We start from the raw sequence: 18,209 nt of genomic DNA, 5'->3' as shown, positions 1-18,209 counted from the left end.
CATAAACAGAAGGAACTGCGTGATGATGAGAGAAAGCTAACTTTGCCACCACAGCAACCCTTGATAATTACTTTGCCCCTCACAAAATTTCTTGCTAGTGGGGAAGATGTTTGTATTTAGTGGCGTAAATTTATTTAATAAACTCCCTCTAGTCCTCATCTTACAGGTGCTTTGGCTGTTGTCTTTCTGGAAGTTTTCCATTAATGGTATAGTATAATATTTGCAGATTTTTTTTGGTCACAGTGATCTGTAGATATTCTTAATATTCATCATCTTCCTTTTTTAAAGCTTATTTACTTTTGAGAGAGAGAGTGAGCACAGAAAGGGCAGAGAGAGAGGGAGAGAGAGAGAGAATCCCAAGCAGGCTCCGTGCTGTCAGTGTGGAGCCCAGTGTGGGGCTTGATCCCATGAACTGTGAGATCATGACTTGAGCTGAAATCAAGAGTCAGACACTCAACCGACTGAGTCACCACCACCTCTCATCATCCTTCTTTAAAAAGTGACAGGTCTAGAGAGCTCAGAAACTAATTTTATATCCAGCATTTTATAGCATATGATGGCTATACTATATATTTTATCCAGAATACCCAATATCTTACATTAGGATTCTTTCTACTAGGATCGAGCACATCGTATTGGTCAGAAGAAGCCAGTACGTGTGTTCCGTCTCATCACTGACAACACTGTTGAAGAAAGGATTGTAGAAAGAGCAGAGATAAAACTGAGACTTGACTCAATTGTTATACAACAAGGTATTTAAACATATAAACTCAATTAGGTGTTTGTTTGCAAAAACACATGCAATTTTCTTTAAAGGAGATTACTTTTAAAGTTGACAAAAATTTGCAAATTTAGAGGAAAAAAGTCAGTTTTTTTAATAAGTGCCAATTTAAATCTTTCTAATTTAAAGCCTTGTATTCAGTAATGTATGGAGTAGATAGTTGAACTCACTACCTTCTAGGTGAATGCCAATGGCATGTCTTCTGAAGATTCTGATATTAAGCAGCAGTTAAAATGTCTAGGTTAAAACATTTTAAGCAGGTATTAGAGAGTGCCTGTTGGTGGAAAGAAATTTTGATCTGAAAAATGAAGTTTGAACATGAAAAAATATTTCTGTTCTTCTGAGTTTTAGAGTCACATCTGTCAGTGTGACTCACATTTTAAGATAAAGAAATTTAATTTCAGAAGTACAAAGATGCAAAATAGCTTTGCACTCAAAATCCCAATAAATTATGGGATAATTTACTATTTTTGGAAGCAATTAAAATGTCAGTGAGGCATAGCTTAGAAGTTCTTCCTTTTTTAAAAATTAGAATTTTACAGAAAAACTTCTATTGAAATAGAAGGTATGGTAGAAGAAAAATTGGTAGGGCTGTTCATTAATATAACTTTAAAGTTCACTAATTGTTCTTTCTCATAAAGCTTGACTTATGGTTAAATGTGGTAGTGTCTGGTTAGAACTATGATGCTGTGCTTTCTCTGGAATATAATTGAAAATACACAACTTTTATTATTAGGAAGACTCATTGACCAACAGTCTAATAAGCTGGCAAAAGAGGAAATGTTGCAAATGATACGTCATGGAGCCACCCATGTTTTTGCTTCTAAAGAAAGTGAGCTGACAGATGAAGATATTACAACTCTCCTAGAAAGAGGGGAAAAGAAGGTTTGTTAAAATGGCATTTGTTTTCATGATGAATTGCTTTAACATCAACATACTTCGGCATGCTTCTTGTATTTTCATCATTTCAAATGCATGTTTAAAATAATTCCTGTTTTAAGGATTTGTAGATTGATATCCAGAGGTGGTTTAGGGTTTTTTAGTTTAGTTTTTGGTGATAAACACTAAGAAATAGAGTTTAAAATTGAGTGACCTTATACCTTATTTTTATTGAAAATGATGTTGATATTTACTTAAAAGCCAAATAAATTTCATTTTTAATCACATCTATCAGGACCACATTTTTACAACTCCCATTTTTTTGCACTGTATTAGAAATTATCTACTGATAAATTGCATTGAATGAAAATCTCTTGTGAACATTTCATGAAATATTAAAGGATCATTTGTTAAAGTCTAATAAGCTGTTTCAGACTATTATAGTTTTGTGTTGAATTTATCTCTTTTATTTTAAAAATTATGGATAATTTCAAATATAAGTAAGAGTAGACTGAAATCAAAGTGTGACTATATCTTCAGTGATAAAAGATTTTAAAGAAAGCCTAATAGAGAATACTTGAATAACCATTTAAATATTTAAAATACTTGAAGTTAAATTTATATTCACTTAATGTTAGCATTGTATTCTTACCTTGTAAATTAACCGATTGGATATTTCATGTCAAAACCTGACTTCTAAAAAGAGAGTCCACAGATTTTTATAAGCAGTTCAGTGATAATTTTCTAATTTCAATGTATTGAACTTTAGACCGCAGAGATGAATGAACGCTTGCAGAAAATGGGAGAATCTTCTCTGAGAAATTTTAGAATGGACACTGAACAAAGTTTGTACAAGTTTGAAGGAGAAGATTATAGAGAAAAACAGAAGGTAACCTTTTACCTTAACCATTAGACTCTCAAATTAGCATTTCTCCCCATAACCATTATTAAAAAACACTGGCAGGGGAGCCTCGCTGGCTCAGTCAGAAGCGTATGCGACTCTTGGTCTTGGGGTTGTGAGTTCAAGCCTCGTGTTGGGTGTAGAGATTACTTAAATAAATAAATAAAATTAAAATGATAATAAAATAAAATAACCACTGGCACTTAACTCTTACAGTGCTCTGCTATGGAGTAAAATTTGCTGTAAATCAGAAGATCTCATGCAAGTGTTATCTTTTAATATATTCTGCTAGATTATTAGTACCATAATCTTCATCATTGTATTTGCTGCTGTTGCTACTGCTACTCTTGTTTTTGAGAAGCAGTGTAGGATTGTGGTTGAGTTCCTGGATTCTGAAGCTGAAATCCCAACTGTGTCACTAATTGACTTTGGGTACTCATTTTTCTCCCCTGTCAAATTGAGGGTACAGTAATGCACTGTATGGACAACAAGAGTCCTTTGAGGAAGTGGGAGTTTTACTTACTTTGTTTAAAATTATGGCTATAACTAAATTAAAAAAATTTTTTAACATTTATTTATTATTGAGAGACCGAGAGAGACAGAGCATGTGCATGGGAGGGGCAGAGAGAGGAGGAGACACGGAATCTGAAGCAGGCTGCAGGCTCTGAGCTGTTAGCACAGAGCCTGATGTGGGGCTTGAACTCACAAATCGGGAGACCATGGCCTGAGCTGAAGTCGGACACTCAACAGACTGAGCCACCCAGGCGCCCCATAACTAAAAATTTTTAAATTTTTTTAACTTAAAATTTTTAAAAAATATTTATTTATTTTTGAGAGAAAGAGTGTGAGCAGGGGAGGGGCAGAGAGAGGGAGACACAGAATCCAAAGCAGGCTCCAAGTTCTGAGCTATCAGCACAGAGCCTGATGTGGGGCTCGAACCTAGGAACTGTGAGAGAGAGCATGACCTGAACTGAAGTTAAATGTTTGACTGAGTGAGCCACCCAGGTGCCCCTAAATTTTTTTAAATTTTAAATGACTTTAGACTTCATTACAAAAAATAATATGGAGTTCACATGTATCCTTCACTCAGCTTCCCCTAGTGTTAACAATTTACATGATCATAGTACAATTGTCAAGTCCAGGAAATAAACACATTTTCTCCCTAATGTTCTTTCTCTGTTCTAGGAAATACAATCCAGGGTCTCAACATTGCAATTTTTAAAAATGGAGCTTTATTTAAAAAAATTTATTTTAATGTTTATTTATTTTTGAGAAAGGGAGACAGACAGAGACAGAGCATAAGCAGGGGAGGGGCAGTGAGAGAGAGGGAGACACAGAATCCAAAGGAGGCTCCAAGAGCCGAATGTGGGGCTTGAACCCATGAACCATGAGATCATGACCTGAGCCGAAGTTGGACGCTTACCTGACTGAGCCACCCAGCCACCCCTGAAGCCTTAAAGAGCAGTTTAGATTCACAGCAAAATCAAGCAGAAAATGCAAAGAGTTCCCATATTCTCCCTGCCCCAAACAAACATAGCCTACTGCACTACCAGTTTCCCATATCAGAGTGGTATATTTGTTAAAATTGAACTGACACTGATACATCATTATCATTCAAAGTCCATCTTTTTTTTAAATTTTTTTTTTCAACGTTTATTTATTTTTGGGACAGAGAGAGACAGAGCATGAACGGGGGAGGGGCAGAGAGAGAGGGAGACACAGAATCGGAAACAGGCTCCAGGCTCTGAGCCATCAGCCCAGAGCCCGACGCGGGGCTCGAACTCACGGACCGCGAGATCGTGACCTGGCTGAAGTCGGACGCTTAACCGACTGCGCCACCCAGGCGCCCCCAAAATCCATCTTTTATGTTAGAGTTCACTATTGGTGTTATACATTCTGTGGGTATGGATAAATGTATGATGACATGTATCCACCATTAGAGTATCATGCAGAATAGTTTCACTGCCCTAAAAGTCCTTGGTACACTACCTATTCATTTCTCTGTCTCTACAGCCTCTGGCAACCACTGATCTTTGTACTGTCATCATAATTTTGCATTTTCCAGAATATTATATAGTTGGAATCCTAGAGTATGTAGCCTTTTCAGATTGGCTTCTTTGACTTAGTAGTATGCATTTAAGGTGGCTTCTGTTTTTTTCATGGCTTGATAGCTCTTTTCTTTTTAGTGCTGAGTAATACTCCATTGTCTGGATGTATTACAATTTATTTATTCATTCACCTACTGAAGGACACCCTGGTTGCTTCCAAGTTTTCGCAGTTATGAATAAAGCTCTCATAAAAACCCATGTGCAGGTTTTTGGATGGACAGAGAGTTTAACTCCTTTGGGTGGTTACCAAGGAGCATGGTTGCTAGAGTACATGGTAAGTTTATGTTTAGTATTGTAAGAAGCTGCCAACTCTTCTTGCATTCCTATGAGCAGTGAATGAGAGTTCCTGTTGCTCCACATTCTCACTAGCATTTGGTATTGTCAATGTTCTGGATTTTGGCCATTCTAACAGGTGTGTAGTAGTATCTCATTGTTCTCATTTGTATTTCACTGACAGAAGATGTTCAGCCTATTTGCATTTGCTTATTTCCATCTATATGTCTTCTTTGGCAAGGCATCTTTTCAGATCCTTTGCCCATTTTTATTTTTATTTATTTATTTTAAAATTTTTAATGTTTATTTATTTTTGAGAGAGAGAATGTATGAGCAGGGGAGGAGCAGAGAGAGAGGAGACACAGACTCAGAAGCAGGCTCCAGGCTCTGAGCTGTCAGCACAGAGCCAGATGTGGGGTTCGAACTCACGGAAGGTGAAATCATGACCCAAGCTGAAGTCAGACGCCCAACTGACTGAGCTACCCAGATGCCCCCTTTGCCCATTTTTAAAATCAGGTTGTTTGTGGGGCACCTCACTGTCTCTGTCAGTAGAGCATGTGACTCTGGTTCTTGGGGTTTGTGAGTTCAAGCCTCATCCTCGGTGTGGAGCCTACTTAAAAAAACACCTAAAATCAGGTTGTTTGTTTTCTTATTGTTGAATTTTAGGAGTTTTTTGTATATTTTGGATAATAGTCATTTATAAGCTATGTTTTGCAAATATTTTCTGTCATTCTGAGCCTGTCTTCTCATTCTGTTGACCCAGATTGCATTTTTTTGCTGATATTTTTAGGCTCTTTTAATCTGTGTTCTCAGTATTTCTTTGTCTTTCCCAGTTTTTACCATTTTGAAGAGTATTGGTCAGTTATTTTGTAGTTTGTCTCTCATTTTGGGTTTGTCTGACATTATCTCATGATTGGATTATATATTTTTTGGCAAGAATGCCATGGAAGAGATGTTATGTCCTCAGTACATCTTACCAGGGAATATAAGATGTTGCTGTGTTGTATTGTAGGGACTGTTAACCTTGATCACTTAGTTGAGGTGGTGTCTTCTGGGTTTCTTCACTGTAGAGTTACCATTTTCCCTTTGTACTTGATAAATATCTTGGGGAATATACTCAAACATACCCATTGATTTAAGCATGTATTGGAGTTTGCCTGCAATAGTTATTATTGTGGTGTTTGCCTAATAGTAATTTTGTTTTCCTTTCATTCCTCCCACACTTATTAGTGGAGAGTTTTCTGTAAGGAAGACCTGTCCCTTCCCATTTATTTATATACTCAGTTATTTATATCAGCATGGACTCATGGATATTTATTTCACTTTCTGAGTTATAATATAATTTTATCATTTTGTTTGCTGAAATTGTTCCATAAGGCTGTTATATTTTTAACTCACAGAAATGAATTTTGTTAAAATAAGAAAGCTTATTTTGGATATTGATTTTACTGAAGAATGAGAGGTGAGCCATTTTAGTTTGCATTGCAACTAGTATGCTGATAATGCTCTGTTGCTATCGTTATTTCTGGTAGTTTTTAGTGTCTTCACTTACATCTATTTGGTGGTTCTATCTGTAATCTTAGTTTAGACTGTTTACGTTTTATTCTGATGAGATGAACGTGATGGCTTGCATGCATAAGGTAGAAATTGTTTTCCATATCTCATTGTGTGGTATGAATTTTGTAAATTTTACAGTTATTTCCATGGGCTTATTGGTAATAAGAGTATTTTATAAAGTGGAAAAATATTAAACAGCGAAAAGTCTAAATATCAGTGGATCTTCATATCTACATTCTTAGAGTAAAATTAGACTTAGTAAAATATTTGTCTTTCTAATATATCAGGTTTTCCTGTGCTTCCATTTCTAGCAAAGTAATGCACACATATAGAGAAATTTTAGTAATAATTATGATGACTTGTGTTTTTATAATTGAATGGCCAAATAAGATTTTTAAAAATATTCTGACTTGAGATTACCTTTTATTTCTGGCTTTTCATATTTTCTAGATAGGTTCAAAAAATAGGTTAATATTATCCTTTGAAGAGAATTGAAAACATAGAAGAATGTTGTTTGTACATAAATCATGGGAATTATATAATGAGGTAAATGTTCATATATGATTTGTTGAACCAGTTGCATTACTTTACAGCCATGTCTGTCCGGTAAATTAAATCATAATGACTGACATTGATCCTGAAGAAATCAACTTGAATTAGTTTGTATTAATTTACTTATCTAAAACTAATTCAGCACCATTTGGTGTTTTTCAAAGTTTGGGAATTGACCCTTAATGCTTATTCCAAGTTTGAATACCTAGACTTGCATATAAGTTTGGGTTAAATGGCCAGTACATTACTTTTGATTAAGTTAATTTAAATTATTATTGATTTATTTTCATCCCAATTGAGACAAATAACATATTGGTTATTAATAAAACATCTTTTCTGTTACTATCCTCTAGCATTAATTCAGTTGAGGGGAAAAAAACAAAACTCATTTCACTGGGTATTTTTATTTTATGTAAACTTACATTATACTATCTGTATTTCATAAGCTTTTAGAGTTAAAAGATAACTTAAAGGTCATTTAGTCCGACCTTTTTTGTAATTAAGAAATCCCATCTAGAGCATGTAGGACAGTTATCCAGCCTCTATTTGCATGTGGTCATGTTGGGAATCATACTCCTCTTGGGAGAGTTCATTTCACTGTTTTATGTTTTTTGCTTCTCATAACACTTCTTATTTGACTTACAAGCTCCTTGATGGAAGACATTATTTTATTCATCTTTGTATCCATGACGCTGACTTGTAAATAATAAAATAGGTACTTACGACATATTTGTTAAATTATATCAAGTAGCAGTTTACTTTCCCCATTGGTTTTAACCTTATGGCTCAAAAGAGAACTGTGTTCTCTTCTATTTGATAGACTTTTACATATGTGAATGCCACCATTATGTCTGTCTTTAGTCTTCCCTTCTCTGGACACTGAGAGTTTGTAGATCTCTGACCATCTTAGTCATCTTGGTTTATCATCCATTCTTAAAATAGGATACCAAGGTTGGAACTCAACCCTCAGATAGAATCAAATAGAGTGGTATTAATTATAGATTAATGGCCTCTTTTGTGTACAGGCACTAGGATAGACACTCTGAAACCAAAAAAAAAATATCTGAACTGGAAAACCGTCTCTTGAGACTCCAGAATTTTGGATTGTCAGTTTTGCCTATTGGCTTTTAAATTGTATTTTCTAGTTAATATTGGGGTAAAGTCTTTTAATGCAACCTAACCATTGTTCACCCAACTTTGGATATTTAATAATAATTTACATTTACCTCCTGGCAGTTTATTTAATACCTTCACTTACATGGTCACATTTAATCCTAAAGTTAGGTATTACTATTCTCACTTCATAGAGGGAGAAATTAATCTTCCCCAAGTTCTACAACTGGTAAAGTGGCAGAACCTGGTTTCAAATTCAGGTCTTTCTGATTCCACTGACTTTTCCCACAGCTGTCTTACTAAGACCTTACTTCATTTTACATCTTTTTAAAAAATTTGTTTATTTACATTTGAGAGAGAGAGACAGAGACAGAGTTAGAGACAGAGTGTGCGAGTGGGGAAGGGGCAGAGAGAGTGAGAGATGGAGACAGAATCTGAAGCAGGCTCCAGGCTCTGAGCTGTCAGCACTGAGCCCAATGTGGGGCTCGAACTCATGAGCTGGTGAGATCATGACCTGAGCTGAAGTTGGATGCTCAACTGACTGAGCCACCCACGTGCCCCAAGACCTTACTTAACTCTTGATTTGAAGGGACACATGCCTGTTGTGTTGATATTCATCATACTCCATTCAGCTATTTCTAATTCATACACTTGACACAGTCACCAGAATCAACGTTAGTCTTCCATCTGTATTAGATACTGTGTATTCATTTTAACATAAAATACTAATCTGTGCAAATTCTTCCCAATTACTAAGGAAGAACTAGGTTTTTTTTTAATAAGAATTAAACTTATTTACAAAAAAAAAGAAAAAAGATAAGCATCCTTGAACCTGAACTTGGCCTGTATGGTACAAGGTTTTGGAACTTGGGATACATAATTGTGACATCTAAAGCAAGTTTGATTCTTCCTAATAGCTTTAGTTTTCTCATGCTTGTGCAACTTTGCTGTATTTGATTTTTTATAAACATTTTGGAATAATTAAATTCCTTGTTCTTACTGTGTATAGCTTGGGATGGTGGAATGGATCGAACCTCCTAAACGAGAACGCAAAGCAAACTACGCAGTGGATGCCTACTTTAGAGAGGCTTTACGTGTCAGTGAGCCAAAGGTTCCAAAGGTAAAAAAGAATGAGCTCTGTTGTTTTGCTCTACAGCAGAATTCTCCTGTAACATGGTCTGTGATTTTGATTGGTTTATATTAGTGTGAAATTATAGTCTTTAAAATATAACAACAATGTAGAAAAGTAGCTGGTATGCCCAGCCTTATATAAAGGGACTTATTATATTTATTTTTCTATATATTAAATAAATAGTTAAAGAAAAGTATGTTCACTTCATGTACTGAAAACAAATATGTGTATAATGCATTTCCCCCCATAGGCTCCCCGACCTCCAAAGCAGCCAAATGTTCAGGATTTTCAGTTTTTCCCACCACGTTTGTTTGAGCTCCTGGAAAAGGAAATTCTTTATTACAGGAAGACAATAGGCTATAAGGTAATTTTTCAAGTATTTATTATTTTTAAAAGTTTTCAGATTAGTATAATTTTTTTGAGGAGAGAGTGTATGCATGCAGGTGGGGGAAGGGTAGAGGAAGAGGGAGAGAGGAAATCTTAAGCAGGCTCCAGCAAGCGTGAAGCCTGATGTGGGGCTTGATCCCACAAACTGTGAGATCATGACCTGTGCTAAAATTAAGACTCAGATGCTTAACTAAGCCACCCAGGAAGCCCTATAATCTAATCTTCTAAACTAATATAATCTGTTAAAGTAGACTGGAAAGAATTCCATTTTAATGTGAGAGAACATCAGAATAATTCAAAATAGTGGTGTTTTTAAAACCAAAGAGGAGGTTTAACTAGAAGTAAAGCATCAAACTATCAAGTCACCAATAGGATGAATTTGAAATGGGATTAATGGAGAATTATCCAACATTTCAAAAATAATGATAATAACATTATTTTAATAATGCTAGTGTTTGGTCAGAGACTATGTAGAAAGAACAATCGAACAATTAACTTTAATTAGAAGTGAATATATGATAGATGACAGGAGGTTTTTTTTAAATCATTTTCCTTAATAAGATCAAGAAATAATACTTTTGTATTTATTGTTCTTGGGTTGATGAAAGCACTGTTGGTGGTTATTGATTGTTGCCACGTAGGTGTTAAAGCTAATAATAAACATTATAATGAATTTTAACATTTTAAAATGATCTTTTAGATGAGTGCCTGTGTGGCTCAGTTGGTTAAGTGTCTATTTTGGTTCAGGTCTTAATCTCAAGGTCATGAGATGGAGCTCCACTTCTGGCTCTGTGCTGACAGCGTGGAGCCTGCTTGGGATTCTTTCTCTCCCACTCTCTCTGCTCCTCTCCCCACTCACTCTCTCTCTCAAAATAAATGAATAAAAATTTAAAAAAACTTTACAAAATGATAGTTTGGAAATCAAAACTCTTAATTTTTAAGTAGATAGGAACCCATTTTTAGTGAGTGAAATGTTTGTCACCCTAAAGCTTTCACACTGAGAGATTAAGCATATCTGGTTATTTCTATATGCTGAAACTCACTTTCTGGTGAATGGAAAGGGATGACCAAGGTATAAAATTCAGTAGTATAAACAAAATTATAAAAAATATTAACACTAGGGACTGGGTGGCTCAGTCGGTTAAGTGTCCAACTCTGGATTTTGGCTAAGATCGTGATCTCATGGTTCGTGAGTTCCAGCCCCATGTTGGTCTCTGTGCTGTCGGTGTAGAGCCTGCTTGGGATTCTCTCTGTCCCTTCCTTTCTCTTTCTCTTTCTCAAAAATAAATAAATAAACTTAAAAAATATTAACACTATTGTAGTTTTATGAGCTTTTCTGTTTCATGCATTGGAAGCTATGCTTTAATTTATTTTGTGAACCTTTATCACAAGTGGAACTATACCCAATTATTTTGATTAGTAGTTGTAATGTGTCTAGAACAGCTTCATGTAGATAAGATGCTTAGTTCATTTATATTTTGAAAGTAGAGTGAATTTCTAGAGTATTTCTACTGTTTGTCCAGAGTGAGAGCAGTACCATTTGAAATGGAGCAAAAAAGGTTTGCTTGCTATTTATGTACTAAATTTCAATATATATAAACAGGAACAAGAAACTTAAGGTGAATATAAGTAGTTAATTATAATCTGGTTAGGAAATGTGATTAAATTTGAATGTATTGAATCAACATGACTGGATAAAATCTGTCTTAGGAAGTTGTAAAAGACTAAAAGTACCATGGTTGAACATTCAGACCAGGAGTAAAATCAGTTTCAAAGAAAGTGAAAATGGCAATATGCCAGAAGAAACTGTAAAATTAATGGAGAATTATCCAATATTTCAAAAATAGTGATAATAACATGTTATTTTAATGATTCAAAATAAAAATGAAAATAGTATATTAATAAAATGATTAGTAATATTTCATGAGGTGAACAAATATACAAATATATATTATCCCACTAAAGTTATAAACATGTTAATCGTTATATTGTTACTTTTATGGACTGTTATCAGTGAGACTTGAAAATTAATTGAAATGTTAGACCCAGTTATTAATCAAATATCTGTATAGAGCCTTTTATAATTTATGAAATCCTTTATCACACACTTCATCTGATTTCTAACAGTCCTGTGACATTGGTGTTATTTCCTCCATATAAGACATGAGGAGACTGAAGTTCAGAGAGGTTAAAAGACTTGTTCAAATTCACATAGCTAACAGAGTTGCCAAGGGTGCTGGTCTCAAACCTGAGTTCTCACTGTTCAAATGCTATGCTCTTTCCCCCAGGCATTGTGGGCTATTTCTGCATGTGACATAACCCTGCTTCTCTTTGCAGTCCTAAATAAGGACTGTGTTTATAGTGGTGTGACATGTTGTTTGGGAGGTAAGCCAAGTGGTAGTCAAATAGCAGCAATGAAAAAAATCATCTCTGCGGATATAACTATTCGTGCTCCTTTGGAGATACTGAAATTCTTTTCCCTGTCATAGTACAGTGCCCACCACATTCTCGCCACAACTCTGGTTTTAATGTAAGCAGTGCCTTTCATTACGGGCGGTTTGTGGTTAGGGGTGAGGTCTTACAATCATATTTGGGTAGTAGCCAACTGGAAGGAGATGGAGGAGAGAGAAACCTTAGTAGAGAGAGGAATGAAGGGACAGCTGCAGAGGGTGACAAGAAGCAGGCAGGTGGAAGGAGGGAGGACAGGGATGAATGAGGAAAGGGAAGATGGCATGGAATCCACGCTATGGCACCTTGCTGTTTTCTCTTCCTCACCTCCCAGAGAGAAGTAACAGGAGAAGGGAGTATGAGTGAAAGGAGGGCTGTTTTTCATTTAATTCATATTTACTGAGGACTCCTCTGTGCCAGGTCCTATGCCGTGCAGTGATGAGAAAGTAGTGAATAAGACAGACAAGGTCCCTCAGTGCATGGAACTTGTGTTTCATTGGAGGAGATGGATATTAAGTTGATACAACAGAGTAATGGCATTAGTTGTTTTCTGTGCTTACAGAGGGTGCTGCAAGGGAACATGATATGGGTATCAAATGTGGATTGGGAGATCAGGGAGTTGGTCCCTAAGGCAGTGTCATTAAGTTAAGATCAGAGAGATGCACAGGAATTAGCCAAAGTATGAAGTATGGGAGAGAAGAGCTCATCAGGGAAACCATAGGTACAAAGGTGTTACAGTAGGAAGGAGGATTGCCCCTTCAGAAACTGAAGGCAGACCAGGGTTGGTAAGGAGTGATGAGGGAGAGGGGTGAGATGAAGTTGTGGAGTGGGTCATTAACTGAACATTAATTGTAGGTCCTATTAATTAAGTTGAACTTTAGCTTTAGAGCAAAGGAAAACCATTGAGACGTTCTTAAGATGGAGGGGTGAGTGGGTCGTGAAATACTAATAGCAGTTACCTATTTGGTCCTTACTTGTGTTGCTTTCTGTTCTAAGTTATTTAAAAAGATTAGCTCGGGATGCCTGGGTGGATCAGTCGATTAAGCGTCCGACTTCAGCTCAGGTCGCAATGTCACGGTTCGTGGGTTCGGCCCCTCGGCGGGCTCTGTGCTGACAGCTCAGAGCCTGGAGCCTGCTTCGGATTCTGTGTCTCCCGCTATCTCTGCCCCTCCCCCGCTCGTGCTATGTTTCTCTCTGTCTCTCAAAAATGAATAAACGTTAAAAAAAATTTAAAAATAAGAAGATTGGCTCATTATCCTCCTAACAGCCCTGAGACTGTATTTCTGTTTTACAGATGGGGAAACCGAGGCACATAGAGGTTGAGTAATTTGCCCTAGGTTAAACAACTTTTAAGATGAGGAGTATGATCAGATTTACATTTTTTAAAAGATCACCCTGGCTACATACAGAGAATGATGACTTTACCCAGGGACACCAGCCAGGCGGCTGTTGAAGGGTGAAAAGATGAGAGAAGATGATGGCAGCTTGGAGCATGGTGGCGATGGTGGAAGGAGAATTTATCTCCTACCACTCTACTAGCTGTGTGTTCTCTTCAGCCTCATCGTGGATTGTGTTTGTGTCATCTTAAGGCTTGCCTTGATCCTCCATATGCATATTTATTTAGTTGAGGATTTATAACACAAATAAGAGTACATTCTGGATGTTGGCTCTTTCTGAACCTTGTCTCTTCCATTCTTTACCAGGGGATGCAGATCTGAGCTAAGGTGTGTGCTTCAATTGGGTGGGTGTCGTGTTGGAGTTGAGACTATAGGCAGAGGAGCATGGCATGCTAGTCCTCTGCAAAAGTTTTTTTTTTTCCCAGGACCATGTGATATTAATAACGGTTATACATATCTTCTCAGAGGTATCTAACATTTTTCCCCCTATAGCTACAGAAAACTCACTAGAGCCATAAAGTGAATGGAGCAATGGTTTATTCTCAGTTGAACACAACTGCTACAGTGAAACTACCGGGTATTCTCGAAGCATAGTTAAGTTCTTAAAAAGGACTCTTGCCCCCTTTCTGCTTAAAGGGTTGTTGGGGAGAGAGGTGTTGTCTTATAGCTGGGGGTATTGTGGTGCACGGTACTGTTTTGTCCATTTTGAGCCCCCATAGTCTTATTCTGTAGTGATTTTGGGTGGGTCTAGTTGGGGACTCTGTACTTTTGAAGCACTTAGTAAAGAACATTTTTTCTCCCGAGCCTGCCTATTTGCATTTTTAATTTTATTTTGTTTTTCCCCCTGATACTCAGCACAACAAGGTCACAACAATATTGCTCATGATAACATCTGGAATTAAAGTGTTTTATTTTATTTGAACCTGAGAAGTTTTGTTTGTTTTGCCCTAACCACTTGTTGGATAGCAGTGCATCATGTGCCAATTCTCCCTGCTGTCTTAGCTTTGACCTTATTGCAAGTTAGACACATTCAGAAGCTTTACTGCCCTTGCAACTTAAATGAGTTACTCAGTGTGTTTAATCACTTGTTCCCTGAAATCTTTCTATTGGAAGAGGATGACTTCATTGAAATTTCGATTGCAGAATTAAAAAAAAAAACGGAGGATCTGTAAGTCCCATTGAGTCTAAGATCTGGTGTGAAAGACCTGTGCCATATTTGAAGCTGGAGGAAGCTGTAGAACATTCTAACATTTATCTTCAATAAAATATTCTTTAGGGACAGATACAGACACTTGACAAATGGAGAAAGTTCTATAATATCTGTGAGTTTTGGTAATGTGCCATCGTGAGCCAGCTGTTTGCAGTGGCAGGACAGTACCATGTGCTGATTTCAGGTCACTACATGACTTTGTGTGCCACTGCATTTAATTCATTGTTCCATATTTCTATGAAAGGCTTCCTAAAACTCATTCTGACCATGACCAATTTTTTTTTCACTTTTCAATGGAACACAGCTCTTAGTTGCACATTCCTTAATGTCTGACTAGAAATCCAAGTAATAATGGAGATGTTTCCTCTCGAAAGATAACTTTTAGTTTATTGTGGCTGTGTTAAGTGTTACTGGGGGGAGGGCCATCAGTAAGACATACAGTATGAATATTTCAGGTAGTGTGTAGGTATCTCTATGATTTACTTACTTAATTCTTATATAGCACTTTGAAATCACTCCAGGAAGTTTAATGCTGATAAGAACATATTTATAAAATATGTACAAAACTCACGGAGATTATAGAACTTTCTCCATTTGTCAAATGTCTGTATCTGTCCCTAACGAATTTTTTATTGAAGATAAATGTTAGAATGTTCTACAGCTTTCTCCAGCTTCAAATATGACAAATGAAAAAATAAATACCTTTTAAAAATGAATATTATAGGAAGAGATATGGGAATGTAGGCATTTTGAGTAATTTCTAATACTAGAAATTTTAGCGGTTAGGTATTTTAATTAAAATAGTAAACATAACACAGATGAAGTCCTTCTAAAGTTTTGCTGCACTGAAAATATTAGCAGTAGATGTGGAAAAAGTAGTCTGCCAAGGAGCCTAAAATCTAATGGTGTAATATAGTATTATGATTTTGCTTTTGTTAAAATTCAAGGGGGAAATTTTTAGTATTGGGCATATCTGCATAGGAATGAGCAGTTTATTTTGTGCAGGTATGTTTCCAGGTGTATTTCCATTTTCTGGCATAAAATTAGATATTTATAAAATATGTACTTTGTTAAAATGGTTTCTTGGACATGGAGATTTTGAAGCTATTTCATAGAGAAATATCTTAAGATTAAATAAGTTTTTCTCAGTTAAAATTAAAACTTAAAGTCACAGTAATTTCATATATCACCAAGGGTCTATTAAACTTTTTTTTAAAAAAATGTTTTTAATGTTTATTCATTTTTGAGAGAGAGAGTGCAAGCAGGGGAGGAGCAGAGAAAGAGGGAGACACAGAATCTGAAGCAGGCTCCACACTCTGAGCTGTCAGCACAGAGCCCGATGCGGGCTTTGAACTCATGAACCGTGAGATCATGACCTGAGCCAAAGTTGGATGTTTAACCGACTGAGCCACCAGGCACCCCAGGTCTATTAAACTTTTTAAAGCTCTGTCTGTAATTTTTTCCAAACATTTTGTTATGTAAAAATTTTAACCATATAAAAATATTGAAATGATTGTATAGTGAACATCTACATACACACCACATATATTCTTCAATTTATATCTTACTATATTGGCTTTATCACCTATTTGTCCGTTTCTCCAGCCTTCTAGCAAATGGATATCCAGCTTATTTTTTATGCATTTCAGAGTTGCAGACCTAAGTATATTTCACTCAGAAACACTTCAACGTGCATATTATTAGCCAGTGTTCAATATTTATTTGATACTTTTTTCAAGGTAAAATTAGCATACAATGAAATGTATAAATCTTAAGGGTTTCATTCATTGTATTTTGACAAACGTATATTTGCAGAACTAAACCCCTATGGAGATATAGCATATTACCGTCACCCCAGAAAGTGCCTCTTCCCAGTCAATCTCTATACTCACTCCCCAGAGACAACCACCGTTCTGATAGTAGTTTCCTCCATAGATTAGTTATTTACTCTAGAATTTCACATTAATGTAATCATGTGTTATGTGTAAGGTGTTTTTCTCTTAACATAATGTTTTTGAGATTCATTCATGTCCCATTCTTGGTGGCTCATTCCTTTTTACTGCTAAATACTATCCCATTGTAAGGATATACCAGTTTGCTTATCTGTTCTCATGTTGATGGACATTTGGGCTGTTTTCTGGCTTTTGGCTGTTGGCAGTAAAGCTATGAACATTTTTGCAAAAGTATTTTTTTTTAAGTTTATTTATTTATTTTGAGAGAGTGCAGAATGGGTAGAGAGAGAGGGAGAGAGAGAGAATCCCAAGCAGGCTCTGCTGCGGAGCCTGATGTGGCTCAAAACCACGAACCATGAGATCATGACTTGAGCCAAAATCAAGAGTCAGACACTCAACTGACTGAGCCACCCAGGCACCCCTTTGTAAAAGCCTTTGTATAGATAGATATGTTAGGAATGGAATTGGTGGTGCGCCTGTAATTTAAAAATTGAATTTAGCTATTGAAAAATTATTTTATATATATATTTTTTGATAAAAGTTATTTTAGTCATGCTTGTCATTGGCCTGCATTTCATTTTTAATTTATACGTTTTCCATTTACATTTGTAACCATCTTAGGCCAGGTGATCATACCTCATTTCTAGATTATGGCTGTTTAGCTGGTTTTCTTGCCGTTTCCACACTTCAGTGCATCCAGCACAAAGCTTCCAAGTGAAAACACGTTTTGACACTTTAGTCTCCTATTGAAAAATCTCCAGTGGCTTGCTGTTGTGTACTGTGTAGTTTAAAAGTCTTGTAAATCTCTCTCCACCTGGCCTTGTTTCTTACCCCTTTTCAACATAAACCCTGTATGATCCTTCCTGGCATTGCTTTTACTGGTTTTGCTCCTAGTGTTCCAGCCTCAAATATTGTTTGCCTCTTCTTCAGCTCCCCAAATCCTTAGAGTTCAAAATTCCACAACTGGGTTGTGAGGCTTCCTGTAGGCAAGGACCATGTCCACTGATTTTATATTCCAGTGAATACCTGTCATGGTGCTACAGACATAATAGACATTTAGTCTGTACTTACTAATTTGATTGTCTGGTACTGATGATTGCAAATGAACCTGTTTTTTCAGTAATTCTTTTAAAATTAGTAGGGTTTACATTTAAAAAACTACTGGATACAATAATTTAAAAATTATTATGAAAATATTAAAAATTATTGTTGAGTGTCTGACTTCGGCTCAAGTCATGATCTCATGGTTTGTGAATTTGAGCCCTGCATCAGGTTCACTGTTGTCAACGCAGAACCTGCTTCTGATCCTCTGTCTCCCCCCCACCACTCTCTGCCCCTCCCTGGCTCACGCTTACTGGCTCACTCACTCTCTCTCAAAAAATAAATTAAAAAATATTTATTTTCAAGTTACACTATGGTTTCAAACTCTATGAAATATGTACAACAATTAGAAAAATGTACTCTGATGTGTATCATAATTACATTGTAGTAAAACCATAGGGAATGAGTTGTTTATGAT

At 36.2% G+C, this 18,209-nt stretch overlaps 1 protein-coding gene across 6 annotated transcripts in view; it reads left to right on the top strand.

The window, feature by feature from the left end:
* The window catches only part of SMARCA1 (SWI/SNF related, matrix associated, actin dependent regulator of chromatin, subfamily a, member 1), a 71,627-nt gene that overhangs the window by 30,685 nt on the left and 22,733 nt on the right, over nt 1–18,209 (top strand). For all 6 annotated transcript variants that reach the window (XM_045473256.1, XM_045473257.1, XM_045473261.1 and 3 more), the window contains 5 exons: nt 620–752; nt 1,518–1,666; nt 2,430–2,549; nt 9,174–9,284; nt 9,547–9,660. In XM_045473256.1, the coding sequence (XP_045329212.1) occupies nt 620–752; nt 1,518–1,666; nt 2,430–2,549; nt 9,174–9,284; nt 9,547–9,660 (627 nt within the window). The remainder of the gene's footprint in view (nt 1–619; nt 753–1,517; nt 1,667–2,429; nt 2,550–9,173; nt 9,285–9,546; nt 9,661–18,209) is intronic.

Source organism: Leopardus geoffroyi, chromosome X (genome assembly GCF_018350155.1).
Source record: "Leopardus geoffroyi isolate Oge1 chromosome X, O.geoffroyi_Oge1_pat1.0, whole genome shotgun sequence".
Taxonomy (NCBI): domain Eukaryota; kingdom Metazoa; phylum Chordata; class Mammalia; order Carnivora; family Felidae; genus Leopardus; species Leopardus geoffroyi.
This window is presented reverse-complemented; position numbering and strand designations above follow the sequence as displayed.